This window comes from Myotis nattereri (assembly GCF_964212035.1).
Source record: "Myotis nattereri genome assembly, chromosome: 4".
In the NCBI taxonomy this organism is placed as follows: domain Eukaryota; kingdom Metazoa; phylum Chordata; class Mammalia; order Chiroptera; family Vespertilionidae; genus Myotis; species Myotis nattereri.
Window position 1 is genome coordinate 109,868,719 of NC_138079.1, and position 27,809 is coordinate 109,896,527.

The following is a 27,809-nucleotide window of genomic DNA, read 5'->3' on the forward strand; positions in this document are numbered from 1 at the left end:
CTTCACAGGGACTCCGTGATGCCTGGTGGAGCAGACAAAGCAAAGTGCCCTGGGGGTCCAGCAATTTCCCAGCACCTGTGGGCACAATGGAGCCCTCTGGGAAGTGTCCCAAAGTGCAGTTCCTTGGGGCACCCCATCCATGCCTCCAGGCCCCCAGTATCCATCCGCCCGCTCACACATTCACCCATCAAACCCGCTCACACATTCACCCATCAAACCCGCTCACACATTCACCCATCAAACCCGCTCACACACTCACCCATCAAACCCGCTCACACACTCACCCATCGAACCCGCTCACACACTCACCCATCGAACCCGCTCACACACTCACCCATCGAACCCGCTCACACACTCACCCATCGAACCCGCTCACACACTCACCCATCGAACCCGCTCACACACTCACCCATCGAACCCGCTCACACACTCACCCATCGAACCCGCTCACACATTCACCCATCGAACCCGCTCACACACTCACCCATCGAACCCGCTCACACATTCACCCATCAAACCCGCTCACACATTCACCCATCAAACCCGCTCACACATTCACCCATCAAACCCGCTCACACACTCACCCATCGAACCCGCTCACACATTCACCCATCGAACCCGCTCACACATTCACCCATCGAACCCGCTCACACACTCACCCATCGAACCCGCTCACACATTCACCCATCAAAATTTGCTGTGCCTACTACGTCTCAGCCAGCAACCAGCTGTACCAAGACAGTCATGTGAACAAACAATGATGATCTCACCTGATAGGAGCTGTAACTGAGATGTGTACAAGCTACCCAGTGGACACCAAACAGCGGGCAGAGAACTCAGCTTGGCTGGGGTAGGTCCCACAGATATCCAGCAAGGGACAGGAGTGAAGTCTGATGGGAGCATGGGGTTTCCAGTAGCTGGAGACATGGGGCCAGGGGGACAGTCCAGCCAAAGGCACCACAGAGTCAAGAAAAGGCCCGCAGGTCTGTGCGGTGGAGCAGAGGGTGAGGGAGAAGCAGGAGATGCCCCAGAAACTGTCACCTGGGGTCACCTTGCCACCCCTTGAACTTTATTCTGAGGTCACCCAAAGCTGGGCTGATATTCATGCACCAGGGGCCAGGCAGAGGATTAAATCTGTGGGGAGGGCCGGTGGGGACTGGAAGGCCGGGAGCAGCCCTTTGCTGTGCACTGGAGTGCAGGCTCTGTGTAGCCAAGCTTCCATTACAAATAAATCCGACATCCGTATTTTTATATGAACCCTCCCAACTTTTAAATGTTAGAAATTATTTCAAAATATCATGCTGGCCTAGCAAATGCATATCTGCTGTCCTCTCAGCCCCTGGGCCCCTAGTTTGGCACTTGAGATGCACAGCTTCAGCAGAGCGATACAGCCAGACTTCTGCTTCAGCAAGATGGCCCTGCAGACCTGAGTGACGTTTCTGCCCCAGCTCTGCCAGCAAGGACTTCCTTCCCGTCTCCTCCTGCACCGCCCCCTCCCTCCCAGCCCGCCGGGGACCAGGACCAGCCCGCCCTGCCTGGAGGCCCTGAATGAATGAGTTGTGCTCCTACCCAGAGAAGAGCCAGTGTTCAGGACACGAGGGAGCCGTATTTATTTCACATGGACAAGCATGTTCTGTTGCATGCTGAACATGAAAGCTCGCGTGAGGCAAGTACCCGTAACAGCAGAATTATGTGCTTTTGTCCACAGGGAGCAGGGAGAGTCACCAAGCGTACAAAGACTGCCACCTTCGAGCAGGGCTGAGGCCTCAGCCTTAGAAAGCTCCGGTTTATTCCCTCATCAGAGGGTCCGTCTCCTTGCGGTGGCCAGGGGGCGCGTCCGTTCTGCGTCTCTTGATGAGCTGCTAAGGGCGGGAGGATGAGGACTGTGCCCCATGCCACCAGCCAGGGGGAGGAAAGCTCAGAGGGAAATACACGACACGCGGAATTAGCAAGCTCACTCTGGGGGGGACAGTGACAAGGACAGACCGCTGTGCTCACAGCAACAGAGCCATCACCACGGGTAACAGCGAGCAGAACGGGAAGATCCACTCTTCCTAAAGCAACTTCCCGAGGCAGCCTACGGGCCGGAGGGCAATGATTCAGAATTGGCTGGACGTGCCAGAAGCAGGTCATTGCTGCCTGGGCAGACGGGGGAGAGCTAGCAGCAGGGCCCCCGACCCTTCGCCCGGGCCGGGCTCCCTGGTTCCAGGATGATGGAGTCCCAGCTGGGGAAGGCGCTGGAGCCCGGCTCTGCTGGGGGAGCGGGTCACAGGCCCCCGGAACAAACCCGTGGCACAGACCCACAGAGACCTGGCCTGTCGGAGGCCTATTCCCACCGGAAGTCCTGCCCGACCGTCTCATAGAACTTAATGTTGTGAGGTCTATAAAACTCCCGCAGCTGGTCTATGACCTCGGGGTCGATCTGCACGTGAGCCCTGCCCTTGGACTTGCCCAGACACCGTGGCAGGAGGCTCGCCTCTGTCCTTTTCAGGCAGGGGAAGCCCTTGGTCTTGTTGAAGTAGAAGTGCTTGTCGGTGAGGAACCTGCGGATGCCCAGGAAGTCCTGCACCCGCCCCATCTCGCCCGCAGGGTCCGTGATGAGCCGCTCGCCGCTCACGAAGTGGATCTGCGCGCGGGGGAAGTAGCGCAGCCAGCCCTCCAGGTGCAGCGCGTACAGGCCGATGCGGATGGCGTTCCAGGACACGTCCACCAGGCCCAGCGTGCGGTTCCGGAAGGACAGGCCCTCGAAGGTGGGGATGTCGGGCTTCTTGGACAGCGTCTGGGTGTAGTCGGAGATGGCGCGGGTCACCGGGTTGCGCACCACCACGATCAGCTTGGTGTCCCGCGACATGTTGAAGATCCGCCGAGGGGCCTCCTGGGTGACGAAGTAGCTGGGCGTCTTCTCCAGCGTGATCTGGCTCTCCAGCGTGCGGGGCATGAGGCTCCTGCGGGCAGAGCAGCAGGTCAGACAGGCTGCGGGGCGGGGGTGGGGGTCGGGGTGCGGGTCATTTCCCTGCTCCCAGCTCCCTACTGGGGCATCTCTCTCCCCTGTGGCCTCTGAGGCTCACCTGCTCTCACTTTATCGCTTGCTGATTTTTTTAGCCTTTAACCAGTTTGCTTTAAGACCGGAGGCGTCCGTCAGCATGGGTTAAATAAGTGATGGAACAGCCAGTTAGTAGAGTAGGCAGAGCTATGCGTACTAATACAGAGTGATTTCCAGGATACAGCACTAAATGAAAACAGGCACCTTCATCCAGGGAAACTGACAAATGCAGTGGATTCTGGAGAGAGGCAGGGAGGGGTCAGGGATGAAAGAGAGTGACTTTTATTGTATAACCTTGTACACTGCTTGAAATTGTTAATGTGGTTATTACATATTCAAAAGTTACAGAGGAGCCCTGGCCGGTTTGACTCAGTGGATAGAGCATTGGCCTGCGGCCCAAAGGGTTGTGGGTTCCATTCCAGTCAAGGGCATGTACCTTGGCTGCAGGCTCTGCCCCTGCTGGGCCCTGGTCACCTTGTGCAGGAGGCAACCAATAGATGTGTCTCTCTCACATCGCTGCTTCTCTCTGTATTTCCCTCTCTCTTCCACTCTCCCTAAAAACAAAACAAAACAAAAAAACCCAATGGAAAAATATCCTTGGAAAGGATTACAAAAAAAAAAAAAGATACATAGGAAGGCACCGAATATTGTTCTGGCAAAAGAGACTTCTCTAAATATGTTAGAAAATCTGTTTTGGGGAAAAGGCTGGTTTTGTAAATATAGCAAGTATTTTAGAAACGAGTTCTAACCACTAGGCTGCACACATGAAACTAATCCTATATAATAAAGAGATAATATGCAAATTGACCATCACACCCTCGCACAAGATGGTTGCCCCCATGTGGTCACAAGATGGCCGGCAGGGGAGGGCAGTAGGGGGTGACCAGGCCTGCAGGGGAGGGCAGTTAGGGGTGACCAGGCAGGCAGGGGAGGGCAGTTGGGGGCGATTGGGCCAGCAGGGGAGGGCAGTTGGAGGTGACTGGGCCTGCAGGGGAGGGCAGTTAGGAGTGACCAGGCCGGCAGGGAGGACAGTTGCGGGGGGTGATCAGGCCTGCTAGGGAAGGCAGTTAGGGGTGACCAGGTTGGAGGGAGAGGGAAGTTGGGAGCAACTGGGTTGGCAGGGGGGCAGTTAGGCGTCGATCAGGCTGGCAGGGGAGTGGTTAGGGGGTGATCAGGCTGGCAGGCAGAAGCGGTTAGGAGCAATCAGGCAGGCAGGTGAGCAGTTGGGAGCCAGCAGTCTCAGATTGTGAGAGGGATGTCCGACTGCCGGTTTAGGCCAGAGGGGTCCCAGATTGGAGAGGGTGCAGGCTGGACTGAGGGACAACCCCCCACCCCCCAGTGCATGAATTTCATGCACCGGGCCTCTTGTATAAAATAATATTGAATATCAACTGTAATTGAAATAAGCAAGTAAAATAAAAATGTCCCTCATCACTAAATAAACTGAGAACAAAACAGAAATTCTCAGCACTTTCTGTTTTGAAAAGAGAAGAGAGAAAGCGTTCTGATGCCTTTTCCTGCTGAACTCCCTCCCTGAAGCAGCGCAGAAGCCCTGGCCAGTGGGGCCTCGCAGAAGCTGGGCCGCACCTCTGGCAGCCCCACTTTACTCTCCTGGCCCTGCCTGAGGGTCTCGGAGATGGTGATGGAACTCCTCCCCAGCTGTGACTCTTTCAGACCTTGATCGAGGGGACACCCCTGGCTCCGTGTCGTGACTTCTGTCTGGACGTCATGTGTTACCATGAACTAGCTTTTCTAATGCTGGCTACACATTAGACCACCAAGGGATTAAAAAACATACAGGTGCCTGGGCCCATCTGGGACCCCTGGTTAAAGCTATCCAGGGTTGGATGTTTTTAAAGCTCCTCAGATGGTTCCAACAGAGGGTTCTCACTCCTAACACTATGACTGACCAACCCCCAAAGCATCCATCTTCACATTCCTCTGGAATATAGACTCCTGGTTCCTAGTCCTCTTCGTCCCCGACCCCATCAGCTTCCCTACTCAATGACCTGACTTCAGAGTCCTTTGACTAAATGTCTCCATTTTCTCTTCTCTTTTAACAATTCTTACTCCTGGCCATTCCTTGGGTCTTGTCATTGGAATTGCCCTAACTCTGAAATGGTTCACTCTGACATTGCACTCAAGGACGATGTAGTGGGTTGAATGGTGACCCTCCGAAAGATGTATCCGCTCAGACCTATGAATGGGACCTTATTTGGAGAAAGTCTTTGCAGATGTAAGGTGAGGATCGTGAGAAGAGATCATCCTGGGTTAGGTGGGCCCAATGTCCGATGAGGAATATGCTTATAAGACAGCAGAAGGGGGAGAAGAGACACACAGGGAAGAAGGCAATGTGAAGACAAAGGCAGACCATGGGATGATATAGCTGCTCGCCAAGAAATGCCAAGGAAACGAATGGACTGCAGCCTTATTTCTTTATGCATTTACCACAGTATCAAACTCATTATACCCGATCTTCAAATTCCTCTATGATCTTCTTGATTTCACTTTCTTGCATACCTTCTCTGGACCCAATGAACAATCATTTCAGTTTCTTCTTCCTCTTCTTCTTCCTCCTCCTCCTCCTCCTCCTCCATCATCGTCATCATCTATTTCCTGTACCACTTGCTCTTCCAGCCCCTAATAAGGCATCCTCCCAGCCTTTCATCATCTCTAATTCTGTCTCTGGGTTGCCAAACAGCAGGAGAGAAAGCTGCTGACCCTGGCAACTGGATCCTTCCTATGGTTACTAATTCCATCTTCACTTGAGCCTCAACACTGCTCAGTAATTTGGTAAATTTGTTTTTACAGCCCTCTTGTTATTCTTCAGAGTAGGTGTTCCAAATCCTCACCATAAGCACCCACCCTTAACACACAACCAGTCACCCACTGCACCACCAGGAAACATAAGCCGTCATACCTTCAGCTTTCCTCTCCTCTATCCTGAAGCTATAGCCCACACCGATCCTGCACCCTCCCGCTGGTCTCCGAGGGGGGCAGGCAGGAGCGCCCTGTCCTCAGGCCCTCTCAGGCCCCTTCCTCTGCTGTCTGCCCCACAAGCCTGCCCGCTCGCCCCGGGGACTCTCAGAGTCACTGCACAACAGACAGGCAGATACAACTGGTATTTTGCTCCCAGGCCCAATGTTTATAATGAACCGCGTGAGCTGAAAGTCTTCATAGTATTTATTAACACCGAGAAGGCCACTTCTTAATTGGCTATCGTTACTAGCTAACAGTCACATACACTTGAATAGAATCTTCTGGTCAACTTTTCTTGCACACCTGGCTATGTTACATTATGGCCCTGGAATACACTGTAATTACATGCTGGCCTTTAAGATGAAAGTAGGCAGAATTACCTGAATGTGAGAGTACGTTTAAACTTAAGGACTTTCCAACTCCATGTGGGTTATTGATAGAAAGGCAATCCCCCAAACACAAATAAGTCGACTTGACAAGCCATGGAACAGATTTCCCTTGAAAACACTGAAGAATTCCCGAGAGGAGGTGGGGACACAGCATTTCCCCAGCTTATGTGACTAATGGGCAATGGACTTCGCCACGACCACTGTTGCCCTTGGGAAATTCTGACCCGTCCCAGGGGTCTTCAGAGCATCCCGCCACCTCCTGGTTTTGAACTGAAGCGAAGCTCCGTGTCTCTAGTTCCTAATGGCCTGCCAGCTGCAGTGTCTCTCTCCCTTCCTCACAAACACGAAGGGAACACAGACACAGACTGCAAACAGCACCGCACAGCGTCGTGCCATGGGCTAACCGGCTCCTGTGCGCTTCAAATGTCCCCTCTGCCCCGGAGACACCCTGACATGGTATGTCTGCGTGGCTCTGGCACAGAGCGCCCAGCCCGTGGGAGGGGAGCGCGCAGAGCCTGGGTGTGCGTCTCCCTGCTCGTGCACGTGTGGGCTGGGGAGTACCCTTTCCCTTAAGGCTCATTTTCCCTCTTCATGTCGTTGTTTAAATTTCGCTTACTTGCTTCCAGCTGCTAGCACACAGCTGAATTTTTCTCGCGCGCTGTAACCGTCTTAAGCTTCAGCCGCCTTTATTTTCTATGTAGTTTTGCAAAAATTACTGTGATGGTCTGGCACTCATCCTTTGGGCTTACCTCCTACCTGTTATTTAACCTGCTCAGCAACAATTTCTCTACGTCTGATATGAGCCCCTGATTTTTATTTGAGGAACCACCACTCCTGCTTTGGATAAAATCTTGATGGGCCAAGGGTGGGTGCATGAATGAAGTTGGCCAATCGGTGCCAATTGTGTCATAAAGACTAACAATGGGCCATCAAGACTGAAATGTTCGGACTGAACCTTCCCACCAGGTATAGGGGCCTGGAAAAGCCTCCTCATCAGCTTCTCTTAGCAAATCCCTGCAGCGATCTTGGTTCTGGCCCTGGATCTTCCACTTTCGTCTGCATTCTATGAGTTATGACACCTCCTTCCAAAAAGGTATTTGCTACTTTAAGTTAGTCCCAGTTGTAGCTGTTGCTTGCAACCCAAAAACCTAACTTACCTGGCTTCCTCCCTGTGGGAGCTGTGCTCACCCCACTGGGATGTAAACTCCACGAGGCCAGGGTGCACCTTCCCCACATCTACGTCCCCAGGGTCTACCATAGTCCATGACACAAGTAAGGGCTCCATCAATATTGTTGGGATTATAATGAAACCAACAACCAGTCCAATCCAGTTATGTGCTGAAGCCCTCACTCCCTTTCCCAGTTCCCCACACTCGCAGGCCATTCTGGACCTGCCCCCACGGGGGTTCCCGCTGCTCGCCTTGCATGTGATCTTCCTGGAGGAGCTCATTCCTTCCCAGGCCTCCCACCCCTGCCTGCGAGATGCCGACCCGTGTGTCTGCAGCAGCAGCTCCAGCCTCCCCATGCCCTGGGCTGGGATGCCCAGCTGTCTGTGGACTGGATACTCTGCCTTGGCAATGGAACTTTCCATTTTCCGCCCCAACTCACGTCTCTCCTTTGCCGGTTTCTACAGATGACATCACCATAAATCCACTCGGAGAGCAGAGAACCCTACTCACTCTTGACTCCTCCTCACATCGCTCTCTCATTCTCACAGGCTTTCCCTCCCCAATTTTTTCAGGTCTCCCCTCAGGCTCTTGTCATCTCCTCCTCTGACAAGAACTCTCTCTCTGACCTCCATGCTTTCATCCTCTCCTCCCTTTTTTCCATCCGTTTTCCGTGTCCACCAGAGAAATCTTTCTAAAGCAAATCCAATCTTGTCAGCTGTCAATTCTTCTTTTGGATAAAGTCCGAGTTCTCCGACTTGGTCTCGAGGCCAGTGCCTACCTTCCCAGAATTAATCTCTTGCTATTTCCTGGCAACCAATGCCCACGCCGCGCTGAACACAAAGTCTCGCTCTTTCATGTGGTTTGCACTTGCTGAGGCTTTTGTTTTTACCCTCTAAGCCTCGGGATCATCTTTCTCGTCTCCCTCACTGCGGTGACCTTGACTCACCTTTCCAAGTCTAAACCGGAAGTCACATGCTCTGTGAGCCCTTCTGTGTAGTGTCATGGCCCTCTGTGCCGCCAACTATGAAGACCCGTCCCACTGTATGGAACCTATTAGCTATGAATCCATTTATAGCAACAGATCCTCAGCAACGGGGCGTGTTTCTTACTCACTTTTGCCCTCCTAGCATAATACCGGGCATACCATAGGCGCTCAACCAGTTGAGCAGAGACCCGGTGTCAAAGGCACTGAGAGGTCACCTGAGTCCTCAGAGATTAGCGGCAGCGTTTACGGCGCCCAGCCTCTTCTTGGCATTCTGACTTTGGGCGGAGGAAGGACTCAGCAGACAGTCCCGGGAGGGCGTCAGTGTGCCACTGCTCAGATCTCACCGCGGCCACGGTGCTCAGGCTCACAGAGGGGAGGCCACGCTCCAGATATAAGAAGGCCAAGTAGATGTCAAAGAACAGGCCTTGTGCCATCTCTGCCTTGCTGTCTGCACATGTCCCTTGGCCAGGCTCCCCCTGGTGTTCAGGACAGGGCTGTGGTCGCTCTGCCCTGTGGCTGGGAGGCCGGTGGTGGCGAGTCAAGCTGCACACTGGGACCACCTGGAGGGCTTCGAAGGTATGCAAGTGCCAGTGCCCACACCAGACTCATTAAATCAGAAACTCTGGGCTGGACAGGAGGCCTGGGCACCTGCAGTTTGAAAGCTCCCCAGATGCTCCGAGTGGCCACGGAGCTAAGAGCCGGGGTTGCACACTGAGGGCTCCCTTAGCCACTCAGCCTTTAAAACAGTTGTCTGAGCATCACCCTGGCCTGCCCCAGAGAAATAGTGTCCCAGGCCCCTTCCCTGTACATTCTGGTTCAATGGCTTTGGGGTGCAATCCAGGACCCTCCATTTTTAACCCCTCTCCGCCCCCTCACCCCATGATTCTTAGGATCAGAGAAGCTTGGGAAGCATAGCATGTAAGGTGCGCTCGCAGGAACATGATGGTAGCCTTTACTGTCTATCAAATACCGTTTGTATGTCTCTCTGCCAGCCCGCCCTGGCCGTAGACGAAGAGCTCCAAGAGAATAGGGTTGGTCTGTCTTAGACACGGCTGTGTTCTCAGCACCAAGGAGATGATGGGCACTTAGTAGGGCTGCAGTAAATATCTGTTGAAGGGAAAACACAAAGACGAGAGGCCTTCGTCTGGCACAAAGCAGCAGCAGCACATTGGTGTGTGCCAGGGGAGCGTGTGCCTGTTCCCTTGCCACAGCCCGCAGCCCATCTTCTTCCTGAGGGAGAATCACAGGCTTCCTGCGGCCCCACCAACAAAAGAAAACCCCCTCCTACGTCCTTGTCAGCTTGGAAATGACGGTTCTGACCCACCCAGTGGGGCAGAGACAGCTCCCGTGGCCACCCCTCCGCACAAGGGACGCCCTGTGCACGTGTGAGCCCGGGGCCGGCGCGGGCAGGTCCCCTGGGAGCTTGCGGGGCGGGCTCACCTGAGCGTGACCGCAGGATTCTCGGGAAGATCCTATTTTCTGCTAAATCTGCACGCCCCGCGGATGTGTTCAGGAACCTGGCTGCCTGGGGGCTCTTTAGTGACTCATTAGCTCCTAACTGGGTAAGCAGTCTCCGGGGGGGCAATTAGGAGCAGGAGAGGAGGGAAAGGCTTTATTGCAAGAAACTGGTTCTGAAAACCAGCCCTGCTCACCCCCACATGCTGAGGCGGGTGCAGCCCAGCCGCTCTGTCCTCCTCAGCCCCACATCCTTACACTTCCCTCACCAGGTCCCAGCTTGAGCGGCAGCCATAACCCTTCCTGCTCACAGGAAAGGCCTAACCGGGACTTATGTGGCTCTCCTTACACCGGCCCATGGCCGCCCGCTCTGGCCACACTGGATTATTCAGAATTCCCCAATTCTGCATTTTTCATGCTAAGAGACTTTTGACCTATTGTGTGTTTTGGGTGGAGCCCTTTGTAGCCTGTTAGGCAGAACTTCTCTCAGCTCTTAGCTCATTATCACCTCCACCAGGAAGCCTTTCCTGACTGCATCTTAACGATCGACCCCCTTCCCGGAAGAGTTAGGCATTTGTCACCCCTGTGATTCCATGGTGCCCACTGCCGACTCTCCCCTGGTTCACACACTACCTGCATCTATTGTCACCCTGGAGTGCAAGGTCACAGAGGGCGGGGATGATGACTGTCCCGCCCCCATGCTGACAGGGCCTGTCTGTGCCTGGTGTTCGCTCATTGAACACGCATTTGCTGAGGATGGAAAGAGAAGCCAGTGCAGTCTGTTCTCAGGGAGTCAATGGCATGTGAACCACAGGGGGTGGGCCCCTTTCCGGGTGTGAGCAGCAGCGGCCCTCAGCTCCCACAGGGTGACAGGGTGGGGGCCTGTCCTCTGGCCGTAGGGTGAGCTGCACCCCGTGCGGGCAGGCGCCCAGGCCCCCGCGCTGGGAGCTGGCTTTTCCAGAGAATGCCCGGAAACAGCAGTCACCCGCCCAGCTGCCTGCGTCCTGGTTGTTTGGTCTCCCCGCCTGGCCAGGCTGCTCAGCGCTGTCGTGTGAGGGGAGCTGATAGGGGTATGAGGGCACAGGCCCTTCCCTGCGGTGTCCAGCCAGTTTGTCCAGACCCCGGCACACCCTGGGGGTGATGGTGAGAAGACAGAGTGGCCCCAGGCCTGCCTTTGTGACTGAGGCCGGCGGGCCGGTTCCCTACCGGAGTGCCCACTGCCTCCTCCCCCGTCTGTGCGGTGGACTTTGTCCGGAGCCGGTCCGGTGATAGACGGAGACTAGAAAGGGATCCTCCCTGCATGACGGAGGCACACAGAGACGGCAGGGGCAGCGGGCCACTCAGTGCGGGGGTGAGCAAGGGACGTAGATCCGGAGCCATGCGGGTGGAGCCCTCAGGAATGGGCTTTGTGCCCTTCTAAGCAGAGACACGAGAGCGGTGAGCTCTCCCCTCTGCCATTGAGGGCGCAGCAGGAAGGCAGCCGGCTGCAAACCAGGAAGACAGCCTCGCCAGGGACCCAATCGGCCGGCACTTTGGTCTTGGACTGGCAGCCTCCAGACTGTGAGAAATAAGCTTGTCTTGTTCGAGCCACTCAGTCTGCGGCGTTTTTGTTACAGCAGCCCACGCTGGCTGAGGCACGGCATTGCCGCCCTGGACAGAAACCAGCTACAGCTACATCTGTGCAGTGGCTGTGCTCAGCTCTGCCACGACCCACCCCACTCAGCCTCACGCTGACTCAGTGAAGCCGGCGCCGTCCCCAGGCCCGACGGCAGGCTCTGGGAACTGGGACACGCAGAACGACAGCCAGTCCCAAAGCAACACAGCAAGTCGCAAAATCCGGATTCGAGTGTGACTGTCGCAGCAGAAGGTAACGTGAGAATGTGAAATCCGTCCTGGGACAAGGGCCGCCTTCCAAGCAGGAGACACAGTCACGGAGAAAAAGGCTGAACCGTTAGATTACAGAGCAAACGTGAGTCTCCGGGATGGTCAGGAAAATAAAAGAAAATGGCTAGCTGGAAAAGTGTCTGAGAAACAAAGGATAATTTCAGATATATTTTTTTCAGAGTTCTTGCAAATCAGTAAGAGAAGGAGAAACAGCCGGTGGACTCGGAACATATGCCGAGAAGATTAATAGGAAATGAGCTGTGAGTGGAATACACATATGAAAGGCACTCCATCTCTCTTAAAACCAAAGAAATGCAAATTAAAACTCACCATGAATATTATTCACCTATAATAATGGAAAATATATTTTGAAATATAGGGTGTCCCAAAAATGTATCCACACACATTGAATAATGATAAAGGCTGTGTATACGGAAATACATTTCATTTTCAAAATTGAGCTCTCAGCTGTAAAAGTGTGTATACTTGCTTGGGACACCCTGTATTATAACAGTTTTTGCTGGCAGGAGTGTGTAGAACTCACTCTTCAATATTGGTAGCAGCATAACTCAACGCAGTCTTGAGGAGGGAAATTCGATATTATCTACCCAAATGTAAAATGCACGTACCCTTTAACCCAGCAATTCCACTTCAGGACATTTATTTGTACAGGCACATAAAGACTGAGTGTGAGGCAGCTTTGTGGCAGAGATGGGGCGGTGTAGCCAAGGACTACATTTCCCAGCAACCCCTGCATCCAGGTGAGGTGATGCGGCTGGCTGGTGCCATGGACAGTGGGTAGTACAGTCCTGTTACCTCCAGGCCAAGTTGCTCACAAAGCAGGTGTGCCCTCTTCACTATCTTTTCTGTCCACTAGCTCAGCGATTTTCAACCTTTTCCACCTCATGGCACATACAAACTACTCAAATTCTGTGGCATACACAAAATATATTTTTGGCTGATCTGACAAAAAAAAAAAATAGGTATAATTTTGATCATCCACACCAGACAGCTACTGTTGTGTTGGCTGTTGTCATGTTTTTACTTGACAATCTAAGGGAAAAGAGGTCAGGGCCCCCGACTAGATAGTCAGGTATTGCAGGTTTTAAAGATTCTTGTGGCCACCGGATGAGACCACGGCACTAGCTGAATGCAGGGGACTCTGTGGCCTGGAAGGGGGCAGGTCCAAAAAGCAGAAGGGGCATGGAAGACCACGGACAACCCGGAAACACCCTCTGAACTATGGTGAGCAAGAAATACACTCTACTCTCGGAGTTTGTTATGTTACCGGGAGACCCCGGTGGGCTTGGCTGCCTGTCGCTGTGTCCAATAACGAAGGCGGGGTTGAATCACATAAGGTGTTTATTCAGAAAGCCAGCCAGCCAAGAAGACAGGGCGCTTACAAGCATCAAATCCTGCCTTCCAGCAGGTGCAGGGGACAGGGTTATAGAGGGGAAGGGGCTGGGGTGAGGCTGGGAATGGCGTGCAGCTACGAGCAGCCCTCAGACGTCAGGTCTTGTCCTCTAGTCACCAGGGGAGGAGATGATGGGGAGGAGATGATGTTTTGACACCTGGTGGGTCGGTCTGACCCTGCTTATCCGTTCTGCTTGCTGGAGTCACAGCTGAGTCACCTCCTCCATCGCTTTGCACAGGCCTTGGAAAGGAAACTTAAGAAAAACCCAACCCCCTATTCACATATGAGAAACTTAACCCCCTGTTCACATAAGTATAGGTGTTCTAAGATTTAAAATAAGATGATTATTTTCCAGCTTAGCTCAGGTGCTCTATCTATCAGGTTATAAGTCCTCCCTATGGGTTACAGCGGCTGACTTTAACCTGACTACTGAAACAATGTTTGTAGCAGAAAGAGGCCAGAAATAACCCAGTGTCTGTTCCTTTGGTAAAATAAACTATAGTGCGGCCAGACAGATTATTTTGTTGCTGTTAAAAAGGAGGTGGGCCTACAGACATTGACACAGAAAGGAACCCTAGATGCAGTAATTAGTGAAGAAAGCAAGTTGCACAACAGCGGGCTCCTGTGTGTGCCATTTGCCTACAAAATACATACACACGTGCTAGTCCCAACGTGCACAAGCCCCTCTCACGGGAGGCACAGCGCACCGCGCCTGCGCTCACCACTGGGGGTGGCCTCGGGGGCCTGGTGGCCTGCAGGGCGGACTGGGGCTGGATTCCACCTGCACTCAGTAGATTCCCGCCACCCCCCACCCCCCATGAGCATGCATCCTTTATAGTTTAAAAAAATGAGCTGATGAAAAACCATGTTTAGAAGTCTCCACTGACATCGGGGAGAAGACAGGCAGCATGGGAACGGCTGTGTGGCGTGAGGGGGACGAACCACGTCTCAGGGGCTGCGGTGTGGGTGGGAGGCCACGGTGTGAGAGACGGAACACAGCTCCTTTCTCAGAAAGCTGGGCTCGGGGGGAGGGAGGAGAGGCGGCCGTGGGTGTGGAGCGAGTGGTTTTCGCTGCTGCACGTACAGCTGATAAATTTCCAGGCAACTGGGCCTCCGTTTCTCAGGCTCCCCCTGCAGCCACCCCGGCCTGACGTGGACCTACAGGACATCTTCTGGGGGCAACAGGGTCACTCCCCTTCCTCCCCCACACGTAAGCCTGCCTGCTTTCTCTGGCGCGGCCCGCAGCCTGCCACCCTTCGCACTGGACAGCACTCCAAGGCCTGGGCTGTTTGAAATGCAGGTTCTGCCTACCTCACAGGCTCACCCGGAGGCCGACCTGCTGGTCCACGGGCCACACCTAGAGAAGCAAGGCCTTGGGGCAGTGGAATTGTAGACGATTTGAACTCAGAAAAGCCAGATTTGAGTCCAGCTTCTCCATTCCCTGGCCTGTAGCTTCTGTAGCAGCTTCCTCACTGCACGCGTGGATGATGCTCACGCAGACTCCACTGGCTGCCTGCGGTCCGAGCTGGCAAACCTGTGAGTCCCAGGCGAGCAGTAAGCACCGTACCAGCCACTCATGGGTTCCTCTTTCTCAACGTAATTTAGTTTCTCTTTTCACTTTATTTACCTATTTACTAAGAATTGACATATAACCGTAGTTTCAGGTGTGTAGCGTGATTTGATATTTGGATATATTGCAAAATAATCACCACAATAAGTGGAGGTAACATCCATCACTGCACAGTTACATTTTTTTTCCTTGTGATCAGAACTTTGAAGGTCTCCTCTCCTAGCAACTTTCAAATAGCCTATATAATAAAAGGCTAATATGTAAATCAACCCAACATCGGAATGACAGGTCACCAGGCGGCAGACACTCAACACAGGAGCTGCCCCCTGGTGGTCAGTGCGCTCCCACAGGCAGAGCACCGCTCAGCCAGAAGCCAGGCTCATGGCTGGTGAGTGCAGCAGCGGTGACGGGAGCCTCTCCTGCCTCTGCGGCAGCGCTAACGATGTCCAACTGATGGCTTAGGCCCACTCCCCACAGATATCCCCCAAGGGCTCCTGGACTGCAAGAGGCCACAGGCCAGGCTGAGGGACCCCCCTGAGTGCATGGATTTTGTTCATGAGGCCTCTGGTATAATATAGTGTCATTGATGACAGTTAGCATGCTGTGCAGTTGAGGTCCTTTCACCCTCTCGTGCTACAGCCCTATATGCCTCCTTTTCCTCCCAAAGTTCTTGAAATAAAGCTCAAAGGCTCCACTTCCTCTCCTCACATTCCTCCTCAGTTTGTCGCATCTGCCTGCCACCTGTGCCCTGGGAAGCAGCTCTGAGTAGGTGCCCCCTAGTGGAAGGTGACCCAAGTGCAGCTGTTGCCCCCCTGGGAGAAATTAGCCACAGAGGAGTCCTTTCCTTGTGTCTCCCACAGGTGCAAGTGCATCAGGATATGTTACACTCCATGGGTGCAAAGGGTTAGCAGGGGCAGCTGATCATGCAGGAAGCAAGGAGAGCAGTGGGCAGCGCTGCTGGGCAAAGCACTGGGAAGTCAGCTGCTCACACACCACCCAGGCCGCCAAAGCTACATGCATGGCTGTTGAGTAACAGTATTTCTTCAGGTCCAAGGCCCACTACCCCTGCACACCTGGACTCCCGTCGGGGCGGTGACGTGGGACGGCCCAGCTCTGCGTTTCAGCCTGGAAGGCATCCAGGACTCCCGCAAGATGAGCGGCCACTCTTGAGTCCTCCAGCCCTGTCCTCTCTGTCTTCAGGCCTTTGCCCGTCTCTCTGCCTGAAATCCTTCCCCAGGCTCTTCCCACAGCTCAGTCCCTCTCATCCCCAGTCTCTTCCAATGTCACCACTCGAATGTCACTCTCTAAGCCCCGCGGCTGAGTCCCCCATGGCTCTGAGCACAATCTGTACTTGTCTTGCATATCTGTTCATTCCAGTGGCTCTCCCCTGGTAGTCTCCGCACCCATCAGGAGGAATGGTGTCTTCCTTGCTGACTCTGCCATCTTCAGTCCTCGTCACTGCCATCCCCTCAGGGCGGCCCAAAAGGCATGACTCGGCTCCGGAAGGACTGACGGGGGAGGAGCCGGAGCCTTGCACTGGAGGACCGGCGCTCCTCCGGGAGACGCAGCCGCCCCAGCTCTTCTGAAGGGTCTCCCCAGGTGCGGCCCCGTGGTGCAGGTGCTGTGCAGTGATTTGTGATGAAATTTACACGTTTTCCGGTTATGTGTTTATTTGAATCCATTTTAGAAACTGGAACTAGGACTCACCTTTATTTGCAGGTTTTGTTGCTTAGGATGTGACCTGCTCTAAAGACATGTCTAGTAAATAGTGGTGCCTAGGGCACGCGAATGTGGTAAAAAGGCGATACCTGGGTGATGAAAGTTTGGGAACCTCTGGCTCCAAACAGTGTGGGTGCAGCCGAAGGGAATCCACGCCGGAGGATGTGGACAGGCATGCCTCCAGCAAACACTGACTGAGCACCCACTGTTTGCCAGCCCCCGTGCCAGGGCTGAAGTCGTGTCTCTAAATAGAGTAGATGAGCACTCGCCCTCATAGAGCCTCTCTATGGGAGAGGACACAATGAACAAATAAATAAACAGACACTTACAACTTGGGGTGAAGGAGGAAGAGAGCAGATAAAACAACAGAGAAACAACGGAGGGGCCAGTGAGCAGCAGCTCAGGGGCCGAGCAGACAACAGGGTGCGCAGACAACAGGAGGAGACACAGCGGGTGTGGATGAGGCTGGACGCAGCTGCAGAGAATCTGAAAGTGCGTTAGCAGACTGCCCTGAGAGCAGTGAAGAGACGAGCCCGTGATGTAGAAAATAACAATCAGAAAACCTGAGCCTGATCTTGGGCTTCTCACGTCAAAGTCTACGAGACTGAACTGAGGGCAGAGAAGGTGACGTGGAGGACAGAGTGGCCACAGGCAACGTGCAGTGTGCGGTGTTATTGAAGAAGAAACCCGAGACCAATCGGACAGAGCTATTGGCAAAGATTTCATTAAAAAGACATTTCCAGAGATAAAGAAGCCGGCTTAGTCTGAACAAAATAAAACCCACATCCTCGAACCCATCCACCCACCCATCTGTCCACCCATCATCTATCTCTACCAACATGCATCAGGCAAACATTTTCTGTTATACATGAAATACAGAAGTTCTGTAAAACGTTCTATTATATAGGTACCAGGATGGATAAAGCAAACTAAGTATTATTTTCTGCAAATACACGCCAGATGAGGACTTCGTAGCATAACTAAATGCTAGAAAAAACGCATAGAGTTTTGGAGAGGAGTTTGTGACTTCCGATATTTAGCACTTAGCTGACTTGCTTGTGAAGATAAAAGCAAAGCATTACAGGACATGCCACAGCTCGCAAGCACTCCGCTTCCTCTCCACAGCATCCCTGCAAAGTAAACGCGAGGACGGAGAGAGGGCGGCAGGGCTCAGGGGAGCGCGCTGTGCGTAACAGGGTAGTGATGGATCGGAGGAAGCTCTGAGCCTGATACCTAATACACGTAGTTCTCACATTGAGACTTTCCTGTAAAAAGAAGATAAAAAACTGATAATTTGCAGCTCAATGAAGTTGAAAAAAATCAATAATTTGATCAATTAAATCCAGACTCCCAGACTGACTTGACAAAGACAGGTCGGCAGCCGAGAAACAAGGGAGGGAAGGGGCAGAGTGAAGTCCATGAGATTTTTTGCCAAAAGGGATGCATTTCCTCTTCTTCCGGGCGGAGTCTTGTTGAAGTTCACCCAGACAAAGATGCCTGCGAACACGATTAATATTTAACATTGTTCTATAATTTATAGACAGTTCAATTAAAACTTTAATAAATGGGGGATGGAAAGTGTCATAATATTAGAAAGACATCCATTCTCCTTGAATTAATCTATAAATCAAATGTAATTCCAGTTCAATCCCATGAGGATTTGAAAATTGAATTTGACATTACAATGATAAAGTTTCTTTGGGATGTATAAATTAAAGATAAGATTGTGTTAGAAGGAAGAGTCCTGGGCAAGAAAGTGTGATGTAGTCGTTTAAACAGGAATAGGCAAGTGGATTAATACAACAGAATATGAAACCAAAAAAAGCACTACTATCAACACACACATAATAAAGGTGGCATTTCAGTCAGCTGGGAGGCTACGGGCATGGGGACATTATTGGGCGATCAGCGAGTCAGCTGGGAGGAATGGAGGCGGGCTCCTCAGTCACACCCACGCCAGGATCAGTGCAGCTGAAAAGATGCCTTTCAGTGTTGAGAACACAACGAGGCAGAGATTGAGGTATGAGGACAGGTGTGTGCACTCGTGAGAACGGGGAGGTTTTATGATCATGGTGCCAAAGGAGGGAAGCAAAGACTCACATGTGACCACACAAACATTTGAAAGTTTGGGAAGTAAAATGCTAAAACCCCACAGCTCTGTTCCATATACAATAGTCTATTTAATGTCTTTAATAAGGAGAGATTTATAAATCAATAAGAAAAACACACCAATGGAAAAGACATAATTCCTGAAAGAAGATATAAAATTGTCAACACGTCCACATTAACTACATTTCAAAGCACAAATTAAATCCAATGAGAGCATTCTGGCCTCTCACAAGGCCATCGGTCTTGTTCTCATTGGCACAGGGCACGCGCTCTCCATGGCACAGGGCACGCGCTCTCCATGGCACAGGGCACGCACCCTCCATGGCACAGGGCACGCGCTCCACATGACCCAGGGCACGCGCCCTCCATGCTCCATGGCACAGGGCACGCGCCCTCCATGGCACAGGGCACGCGCTCTCCATGGCACAGGGCACGCGCTCTCCATGGCACAGGGCACGCACCCTCCATGGCACAGGGCACACGCTCCACATGACCCAGGGCACGCGCCCTCCATGCTCCATGGCACAGGGCACGCGCCCTCCATGGCACAGGGCACGCGCTCTCCATGGCACAGGGCACACGCTCTCCATGGCACAGAGCACACGCTCTCCATGGCACAGGACATGCACTCTCATACAATGCATGGGTTGCTAATAAATTTCAGTTATCCTGTCAAAATGTTAGGATATTTGCAGAAAGATGTATATATATTGTAAATGATGCTCCACAGAGTGTTATTCACTTAAAGGTGTGAACAGAAAATTCTCTGCAGGCAGCGAATACTCTGCATGCACGCTGACTGGTCTCCGTGTGGGTGCAAGTGTGCCTGTGCTCGACGGCAAAAAGAAGCTGCCTCTGCTATTCTAGTATCTCCTCACTCTCCCTACAAACAGGGTGGGCAAAAGTGGGTCACAGTTGTTCCTATGGAAAACAACACAATAACTAATAGATACTAATACAAGAATAAACTCTATTGTGTGTACGCACAACTGCAAGCCCACCCTGCCCCCTGCTTGCGTGGTGGCTTTTCCTGAAGGTGTGGAGCAGCCTGGGCTTTCCCGTAGCCCGGCAAAGCCCTTCCCGCTTTGCAGCTAAGGCACTTACGCATCCCAGCAGGAAACCTCAGTACGGAGTCAGGACCCCCTGCAGCCTAACAACCCACCACCGCAGCTTCAGAGAAGAAACGGGGGACACACGGCACCCCACGGACACGCCGAAGGACCCGGTGAGCCTAGCGCAGGAGCCGGGGGCGGCGGGGGAAGCTCGCTCTCCACTGCAGAGCCTTCTAGTGTCCCTGGACTCCTTTTATTTATTTATTTATTTATTTATTTAAAAATTGTCTTTATTTTTTTAATTTTTTTAAATTAAATCTTTATTGTTCAGATTATTACATTTGTTCCTCTCCCTCCCCCCCCCCCCATAACTCCCCTCCTCCCAGTTCCCGCCCCACCCTCCGCCCTCACTCCCCACCCACTGTCCTCATCCATAGGTGCACAATTTTTGTCCAGTCTCTTCCCGCATCTCCCACACTCCTTTCCCCCCCAAGAATAGTCAGTCCATTCCCTTTCTATGCCCCTGATTCTATTATAATCACCAGTTCATTCTGTTCATCAGATTATTTATTCACTTGATTCTTAGATTCACTTGTTGATAGATGCATATTTGTTGTTCATAATTTGTATCTTTACCTTTTTCTTCCTCTTCCTCTTCTTAAAGGATACCTTTCAGCATTTCATATAATCCTGGTTTGGTGGTGATGAACTCCTTTAGCTTTTCCTTATCTGTGAAGCTCTTTATCTGACCTTTAATTCTGAATGATAGCTTTGCTGGATAAAGTAATCTTGGTTGTAGGTTCTTGGTATTCATCACTTTGAATATTTCTTGCCACTCCCTTCTGGCCTGCAAAGTTTCTGTTGAGAAATCAGCTGACAGTCGTATGGGTACTCCCTTGTAGGTAACTGAGTTTCTTTCTCTTGCTGTTTTTAAGATTCTCTCTTTATCTTTTGCTCTTGGCATTTTAATTATGATGTGTCTTGGTGTGGTCCTCTTTGGATTCCTTTTGTTTGGGGTTCTCCGCGCTTCTTGGACCTGTAAGTCCATTTCTTTCACCAGGTGGGGGAAGTTTTCTGTCATTATTTCTTCAAATAGGTTTTCAATATCTTGCTCTCTCTCATCTTCTGGCACCCCTATAATTCTGATGTTGGTACGCTTGAAGCCGTCCCAGAGGCTCCTTACACTATCCTCGCATTTTTGGATTCTTTTTTCATTTTGCTTTTCCGGTTGGGTGTTTTTTGCTTCCTCGAATTTCAAATCATTGACTTGATTCTTGCGGTCCTCTGGTCTGCTGTCGGGAGTCTGTATAATATTTGTTATTTCAGTCCGTGTATGCTTAATTTCTAGTTGGTTCCCCAATATAACATCGAGGGTCTCATTAGTTTTCTTGTAGATCTCATTAAGTTTATCGGCGGCTTCTAAACAGTTCTTGAGAGACCTTAAAAGTGTGGTTCTGAACTCTATATCTTCCATTGACAATTTTGTCCTGTTTCTTTGTCTCCGCATTTTGTTATGCTTCCTTGGTGCACCCCCTAGTGGTCTTTGTGCGCAGTCTTATAGTTAAACCTTGATTGTTGTAGCTAATACCAGGGAGGGTTTGACCTCCAGGCCAAGTGGCTATGAGAATCAGCTGTGTCTGCAGTGAGAGAACTTCTGTCCTCTAGGGAGGTGCTAATCTAGCCTTTGCCTGAGGCTATCCGGCAAATGCCTCTGTGCAGGGCTTGGGCGGGGCGGGTCAAACAGGATCAACAGGGTGGGCCAGAGAGAGCAGTCCTGTCCCCAGGGGCTCTGCCTCTCTGAGTCCCAGCACCCGCTGCAAACCTCGGAGAGAAAGCTGCACTCGCTCTGACCAAAGCCAGACAGTCCCGCTTCTCCCGTTTGAGTCTGGGTCCCTAAAGACTCGCCTGTATCTGGAGCTCAGAGTCTGCGACTCCCTCCCGATTGAAAACGCCAACCGCGCCCTCCGCCGCCAGCCCGCTCCACGCACTCCGCACCTCAGAATTTGACTTCAGCACTGCGCCTCCTCTGAGTGTCTGTATGCGTTTCTCTTTCCTCCTAGTTGTAGGACTTCCACTCAGCCAGCGTTCCTGTGGTTCTGGGTGATGTCCGTTCCGTTTTTTAGTTTCACTTTTGAAGTAGTTGTTCAAGGCAGCAAACTCCGGCGTTAACCTATGCCGCCATCTTGGTTCTCCCTAAAAATTGTCTTTATTGTTGAAAGAATTAGAGGTGTCTCCCCCAGCCCCCGTTTTTCCCCATTGACCCCCTCCTCCCCGCCTGCCCCCTTCTCAGGCCTTTGTAGCACTATTGTCTGTGTCCATGGGTTATGTATACTAGTATAGGTATATAAATTCTTTGGCTAACCTTTTCCCGCCTCTCCCCCTTTTGCCTCTGAGATTCAACAGTCTATTACATGCTTCCATGTCTCTATTTTGTTTGTCAGTTCATTTTGTTCATTAGATTCCACATATGCGTGAGATCATGTGACACCTGTCTCTCTCTGCCTGGCTATTTCACTTAGCATGATGCTCTCCAGGTCCCTCCATGCTATCTCAAGGGGTAAGATATCCTTTTTCACAGCAGCATAGTATTCCATGGTGTAGATGTACCACTGTTTTTCAGTCCATTCATCTACTGATGGGCACCTGGCTGTTTCCAACTCTTAGCTATTGTAAGTAACACTGCTATGAACATAGGAGTGCATATATCTTTTCTGATTGGTGTTTCTGATTTCTTAGGTTATATTCCTAGAAGGGAGATGACTGGGTTGAATGGCAGTTCCCTTTTTAATTTTTTTGAGGAAACTCCCTACTGTCTTCTACAGTGGCTGCACCAGTCTGCATCCCCACCAGCAGTGCACGAGGGTTCCCTTTTCTTCACATCCTTGTTAGCCATTCTGACAGGTGTGTGATGGTACCTCATTGTTGTTTTGATTTGCATCTCTTATATGATTAGTGACTGAGCATGTTTTCGTATGTCTCTTGGCCTTCTGCATGTCCTCTTAGGGTAGCTGAATGGAAAAGAAAAATCGCCCAGATATAGGCTGTCTACAAGACCCACCTCAGAACAAAAGACTCACAGAGGGTGAGAGTGAAGGGTGGGAAAATTTTTTCCAGGCAAATGGAAAAGAAAAAAAGCTGGGGTAGCAATACTCATATCTGACAAAATAGACTTCAAAGCAAAGGCCATCACAAGAGACAATGAAGGTCACTGCATAATACTAAAGGGATCGATCCAACAGGAGGACATAACCCTGGTAAACATATATGCAGCAGTACAGGAGCACCTAAATATACAAAAAAACAAACTTCTGGAGGACTGTAAGGGAGAGATGGCCAGCAATGCAATCATAGCAGGGCACTTTAACACCCACTGACTTCACTGGGTAGATCTTCTGGACAAAAATCAACAAGGCCACAGCGGCCTTAAACAGCACATGAGATCCCTGGACTTCATTTGTCAGGTGCATTTTTCTTCTAAATGAGGGTGCGGGGAGGGAAAAACACAGGCTTTGGGGCCTGACACGTCTAAGTTTGAACCCTGTGTTGTCACCAGTGTAGCTTCGGGGAAGTCGCTACCTTGTCTCTGAGCCTCAGTTTCTGGGTTCAAGGGAGACAACACACGTGCTTTCAGAACGTGGGAAGCATGAGATGAAGCGTGGACCTGGCCAGTGCGGGCTGGCGCACAGTAGGCGCGGCTGAGCCCCGTGATGACGACGGAGCTCGGAGCTGCCTGCCTGGGGCCGGAGCGAACGCAGTGCCCTTGCTGGGACACAGCCAGGAGAGCTGCGTCTTGTACAACACGCCGCTGGTGTTCAGCCAGGATGGAAGCACACAGCTTCCCCCAGGGCGTGGGGAGTAAAAGGCATTACCGCCGCACAGCTGCTCGTTTTAAAAATTCCACAACTAATTACCCAGAATCCTCATCAGCGATCGCCATGCAGATTACCTCCACCGTCAGCAGGCCCGGCCCTCTACGGGCCGTGTCTTCTACCACCCGGGCCCCTGGCAGGATCCTAGGTGCCTGGGGAATTGACCAGCAAAGTCTCACTTTACTCAACCCACTGGGAGGCCTGCCTCAGGCCTCAGGCCAGTTAGACAGCTCTCTAAATGAACAAGGCACAGGACTTAGTGGTTGGACCCACAAGCTCTGGAGTTGGCCGGCCCTCGTTAACTGAGAAGTCAGGGGTAAGTTATCTCACCACCCGAAAGCTCAGTTTTCTCGTCTGTTAGATGGGACCAATTATGGTGCGTATTCACACAACTGTAATAATTAGGGGTGAGGGTAAGGATGAGAGTGAAATGTGCTTTGCACAGGGTCTCATGCTCCCCGAGGCCTCAGAAAACTGGAAGAAGCAAAGGGAAGACGGTGTCTCCGTGAAGGGGTGAGAGGTCACTCGCTGCAGAAGGCTGTGTGCGGCCAACCCTGTAACGACCAGAAGGAAGAGCCGCAAAGGGCGCTCACACCGCCCTCCGTGGTAGGCTTACAAGTTGCTCATTAAATATCCCCAAAGGAAAACGTGTGGAAAACTGTTTAAAGGTATGATCCCATTATGGTCAAAAAGTTTCAATGATGAAAAAAAATGCAGCAATGCTCCTTTAATAAAACTCCTTCAGAAAACCCCAGCCCACTGTTACTGTGCTTATGTAGCGGGATCTCTCGTGTCAATATTTTTTCAGGGGGAGGGAAGTCATTGTTATTTAGCTCTACGCACGCAGAGGCGGCGCAGGGCTTGGAGGGGTGGGGACAGCGGTGTTTCCTGATTCTCCGAGAACGTGGCTGGGAAGGGAGCCGCTATTGCACTGCTCTGTCTTGTAACCAAACCTCAGAACAGCCATTGCTCCAAAGGCGGCTCTGTGGTCTGTTTTATTTATATTTGTGAAGAAATATTCTCGTACCACATCTTCTCCGCCCGGTCACCTGTCCAAGGTCACTTTGGTGGTTCCCATGTCTTAGCTGCTGTGGATAATGCTGCAGTGCACATAGGGGTGCATATGTCTTTTTGAATAAATGTTTTTGAATTTTTCTGGTAAATACAAATGGAATACTACTCAGCCCTAAAAAAAGATGAAATACTACCATTTGAGACAAAATGCATGAGAATAACATGCTAAGCCAAGTAAGTCAGGCAGAAAAAGCTAGGGACGATATGACTTCACTCATATGTGGGATATGAAACTGAAGGCAACAAGTGAACAAACAAGGAAAACAAACAAAAACTCACACTAACAAGTATGGTGGGTGCCAGAGGGGAGGGGCTGGGAGGTAGGAAAAGGTAAAGGAAAGGGGTCAGACATGTGGCGGCGGGAGAAGATTGGGCTTTGGGTGCTGGGCAGTCCATGCAAGAGACAGATTCATTCCAGATCTTAGCTATTGTAACACTGCTATGAACATAGGGGTGCATATATCTTTTCTATATATCATAGAAACAGACACTTGAAACTGATAGAATATTATTAACCAATGCCACCCTAATACATTTAATTAAAGTGTTTTAAAAAGAGAAATCTTTTTGTCAAAAGTTCAATATTTCTCAGAAAGAAGGGTTGTAAGCAATTCCCCGAATCTCAGGGCTTACCCCTTCTCAGCTGTCCCAGGGCAGGGAGCACTCAGGCCGGGGCTCCAGGGGGAGGGGGGCGCACGCTGAGCAGGTCACCCTACTCTCTGAGTCAGTTTCCACATGCACACTTGGAGAAAGTGAACTATTTCTGCAATGGCTAACTTTATCAGAGAGAGAGAGAGAGAGAGAGAGAGAGAGAGAGAGAGAGAGAGAGAGACCTGCAACCCTTTGGTGTATGGGACGGCACTCGACGGAGCCACCGGCCAGGTGCAATGGATAATTTTGTGTTAACCTGGCTGGGCGAGGGATGCAGCCGCAGCTGGTGAAGCGTCACTCCGGGGTGTGTCTGTGAAGGTGCTCCTGGGAGGGAGGAGCAGGTCGGGGGGTTGTCGGAGTAAAGAGGATCCCTCACCCACTTGGGGGCATCATCCCATCCTCTGAGGCCCCCAGGGAGCAAACAGGCAAAGGAAGGGTGAGCTCGCTCTCTTCTTGAGCTGGATGTCCATCTTTTCCGGCCCCGGTGCCAGGACTCGTGGAACTTGCACCATCAGCTCCCCTGGTTCTCAGGCCTCAGACTTGGGCTGAATTCCACCTCCGGCTCCCCCATACCTCCCCTCCCCCTGCCTCCGGCTCCCCCAATACCTCCCCTCCCCCTGCCTCTGGCTCCCCCATACCTCCGGCTCCCCCATACCTCCCCTCCCCCTGCCTCTGGCTCCCCCATACCTCCGGCTCCCCCATACCACCCCTCCCCCTGCCTCTGGCTCCCCCATACCTCCGGCTCCCCCATACCTCCCCTCCCCCTGCCTCTGGCTCCCCCATACCTCCCCTCCCCCCGCGTCTGGCTCCCCCTGCCTCTCCTCTCCCCGGTCTCAGCTTGTGGACCTGGGACTGTGAGACCCTGGGCCTCCGTGACCACACAAGCCAACTGCTCCCGCCAGTCTCCTCTCGCAGGCGCCTCCCCACATGGCCTCCTGGTTCGTTTCTCCGCAGAACCTCGAACACAGCCTCGCATGGGGCTTCTGTGAGGGTGAAATATGCACACCCAGGTGTGAGCCAGCACCCCGCCCAGGAGCCGGGGGGAGCTGAGGGAGCAGCACCTACTCCCAGGGTCGCGGGGCCCCAGGGCGGGTGAGAGGTCTGTGGCCACCGAACGAGAGGGAGGACACAGCCAGGCAGATGTTCACTCAGAGAGGCTGGTGGCTCGGGCGAGGTCTGTGACTCATAATTCGAAGTGGAATCACCTCTGACATGTGCTCTGCGCCCGAGCGGGAGCCAGTGTCTCCTCAGGCCGTGACTTTGTCTTGTGTTTTGAAAGCGGGGACCAACAGGTGGCTCTGAGGGCAGTGCGCACACCGCTCAGGCTGCACTGAAAGCCCTCGTGGGCCCAGCCAGGGGAAACGGTGCAGCCTGTCTCCGCCTGGGCTGCCAGGCCGTCTCCCAAGCAGCGGGTGACTCGGAGCAGCACCGAGTCTCTTTTGCACAAGGCGGGAGGCGGCCCTGGGCCTGGGCGAGGAACCCCTTTATCAGAGTTTGGGCCGAACATGGGCCTCCAACGCTGGGCCATCCGAGCCCTGGGTCCCAGGAGTAATGCAAACGCACTCTTAGCTCCCAGCACCCCTTCCCCAGTGTGCTCCCCGAGAAAGGCTTCCTGCCCATTGGCATCAGAGGGAAAGGGGAAGCGGTGTTTCCGTTTGTTTATGGCTCTAAAGCATCTGGGACTTGGCTGTGTTTTGCTGGGAGACTTGGATCTCTGTTCACAAGCGGCTGCTCTGGGTGTCATCGCGCCGCTAACTCGAGCTGCAGAGCGGAGTCCACGCGTCCTGGGAGGTTTTGAGGGAGAAGCGGATGCACCTCCAGGCTCCTCTGCTCAGCAGACACTGCGCTCCTCTCAGCCAGGCACACGTGGCTCTCGGTCTTGGGGTGTGAGGAGCCCGGCTCCCACACGAGCCAGAGGAGGGAGGGGGTTTCCGGTGACCTGGCCCTCGGAGACAGCCAGGCCGGGCCAGGACGGTCCATCGGAGCCTCTGACTCCCAACCTTTGGCCACCAAGGACCAGAGGGCTGCCCCGGCCACCGTGCTGCCCCCGGTCCTCATTTCTCTGACACGCATGGTGAGTGGGTGCTGCTCCTCTAGGGAAGGCTCCTCCTAAACCCCCGGAAAGGGGGCACCTCCAGGGGGGCTGTCCCGAATTGGAGGCTTAGGAGAACGAGGGTGGGCAGCTTTCCTCTCCCAGGCCACCTCTCACGGGCCCTTAAAGAGACAAATACAGGGGTGGTCACATATAGGAGTGAACACACTGGCTCAGGGCGGGCGGAGGATGGGGCTAAAGGAACCGATGTCTCAGCGGGATCAGACTTTGGCCTGACTTCCACAGGGCAGAGAACTGCCCATTACCCAGGCCATCCAGGCAGCAGAGGTTTAAGGCGGCTCCAGTGCCCGAGCCTGCGTGGGGGAGCGATGCTGTGGGCCCCTTGTTACGATGC

General features: G+C 52.6%; 1 protein-coding gene across 1 annotated transcript in view; it reads right to left on the reverse strand.

Annotated features, from left to right (window-relative positions):
* Window positions 1-1,588: 1,588 nt before the first annotated feature.
* The window catches only part of HS3ST2 (heparan sulfate-glucosamine 3-sulfotransferase 2), an 83,895-nt gene continuing 57,674 nt past the window's right edge, over window positions 1,589-27,809 (reverse strand). The window contains exon 2 of the mRNA XM_081089370.1: window positions 1,589-2,945. Coding sequence (XP_080945496.1) covers window positions 2,327-2,945 — 619 coding nt within the window. The 3' untranslated portion in view covers window positions 1,589-2,326. The remainder of the gene's footprint in view (window positions 2,946-27,809) is intronic.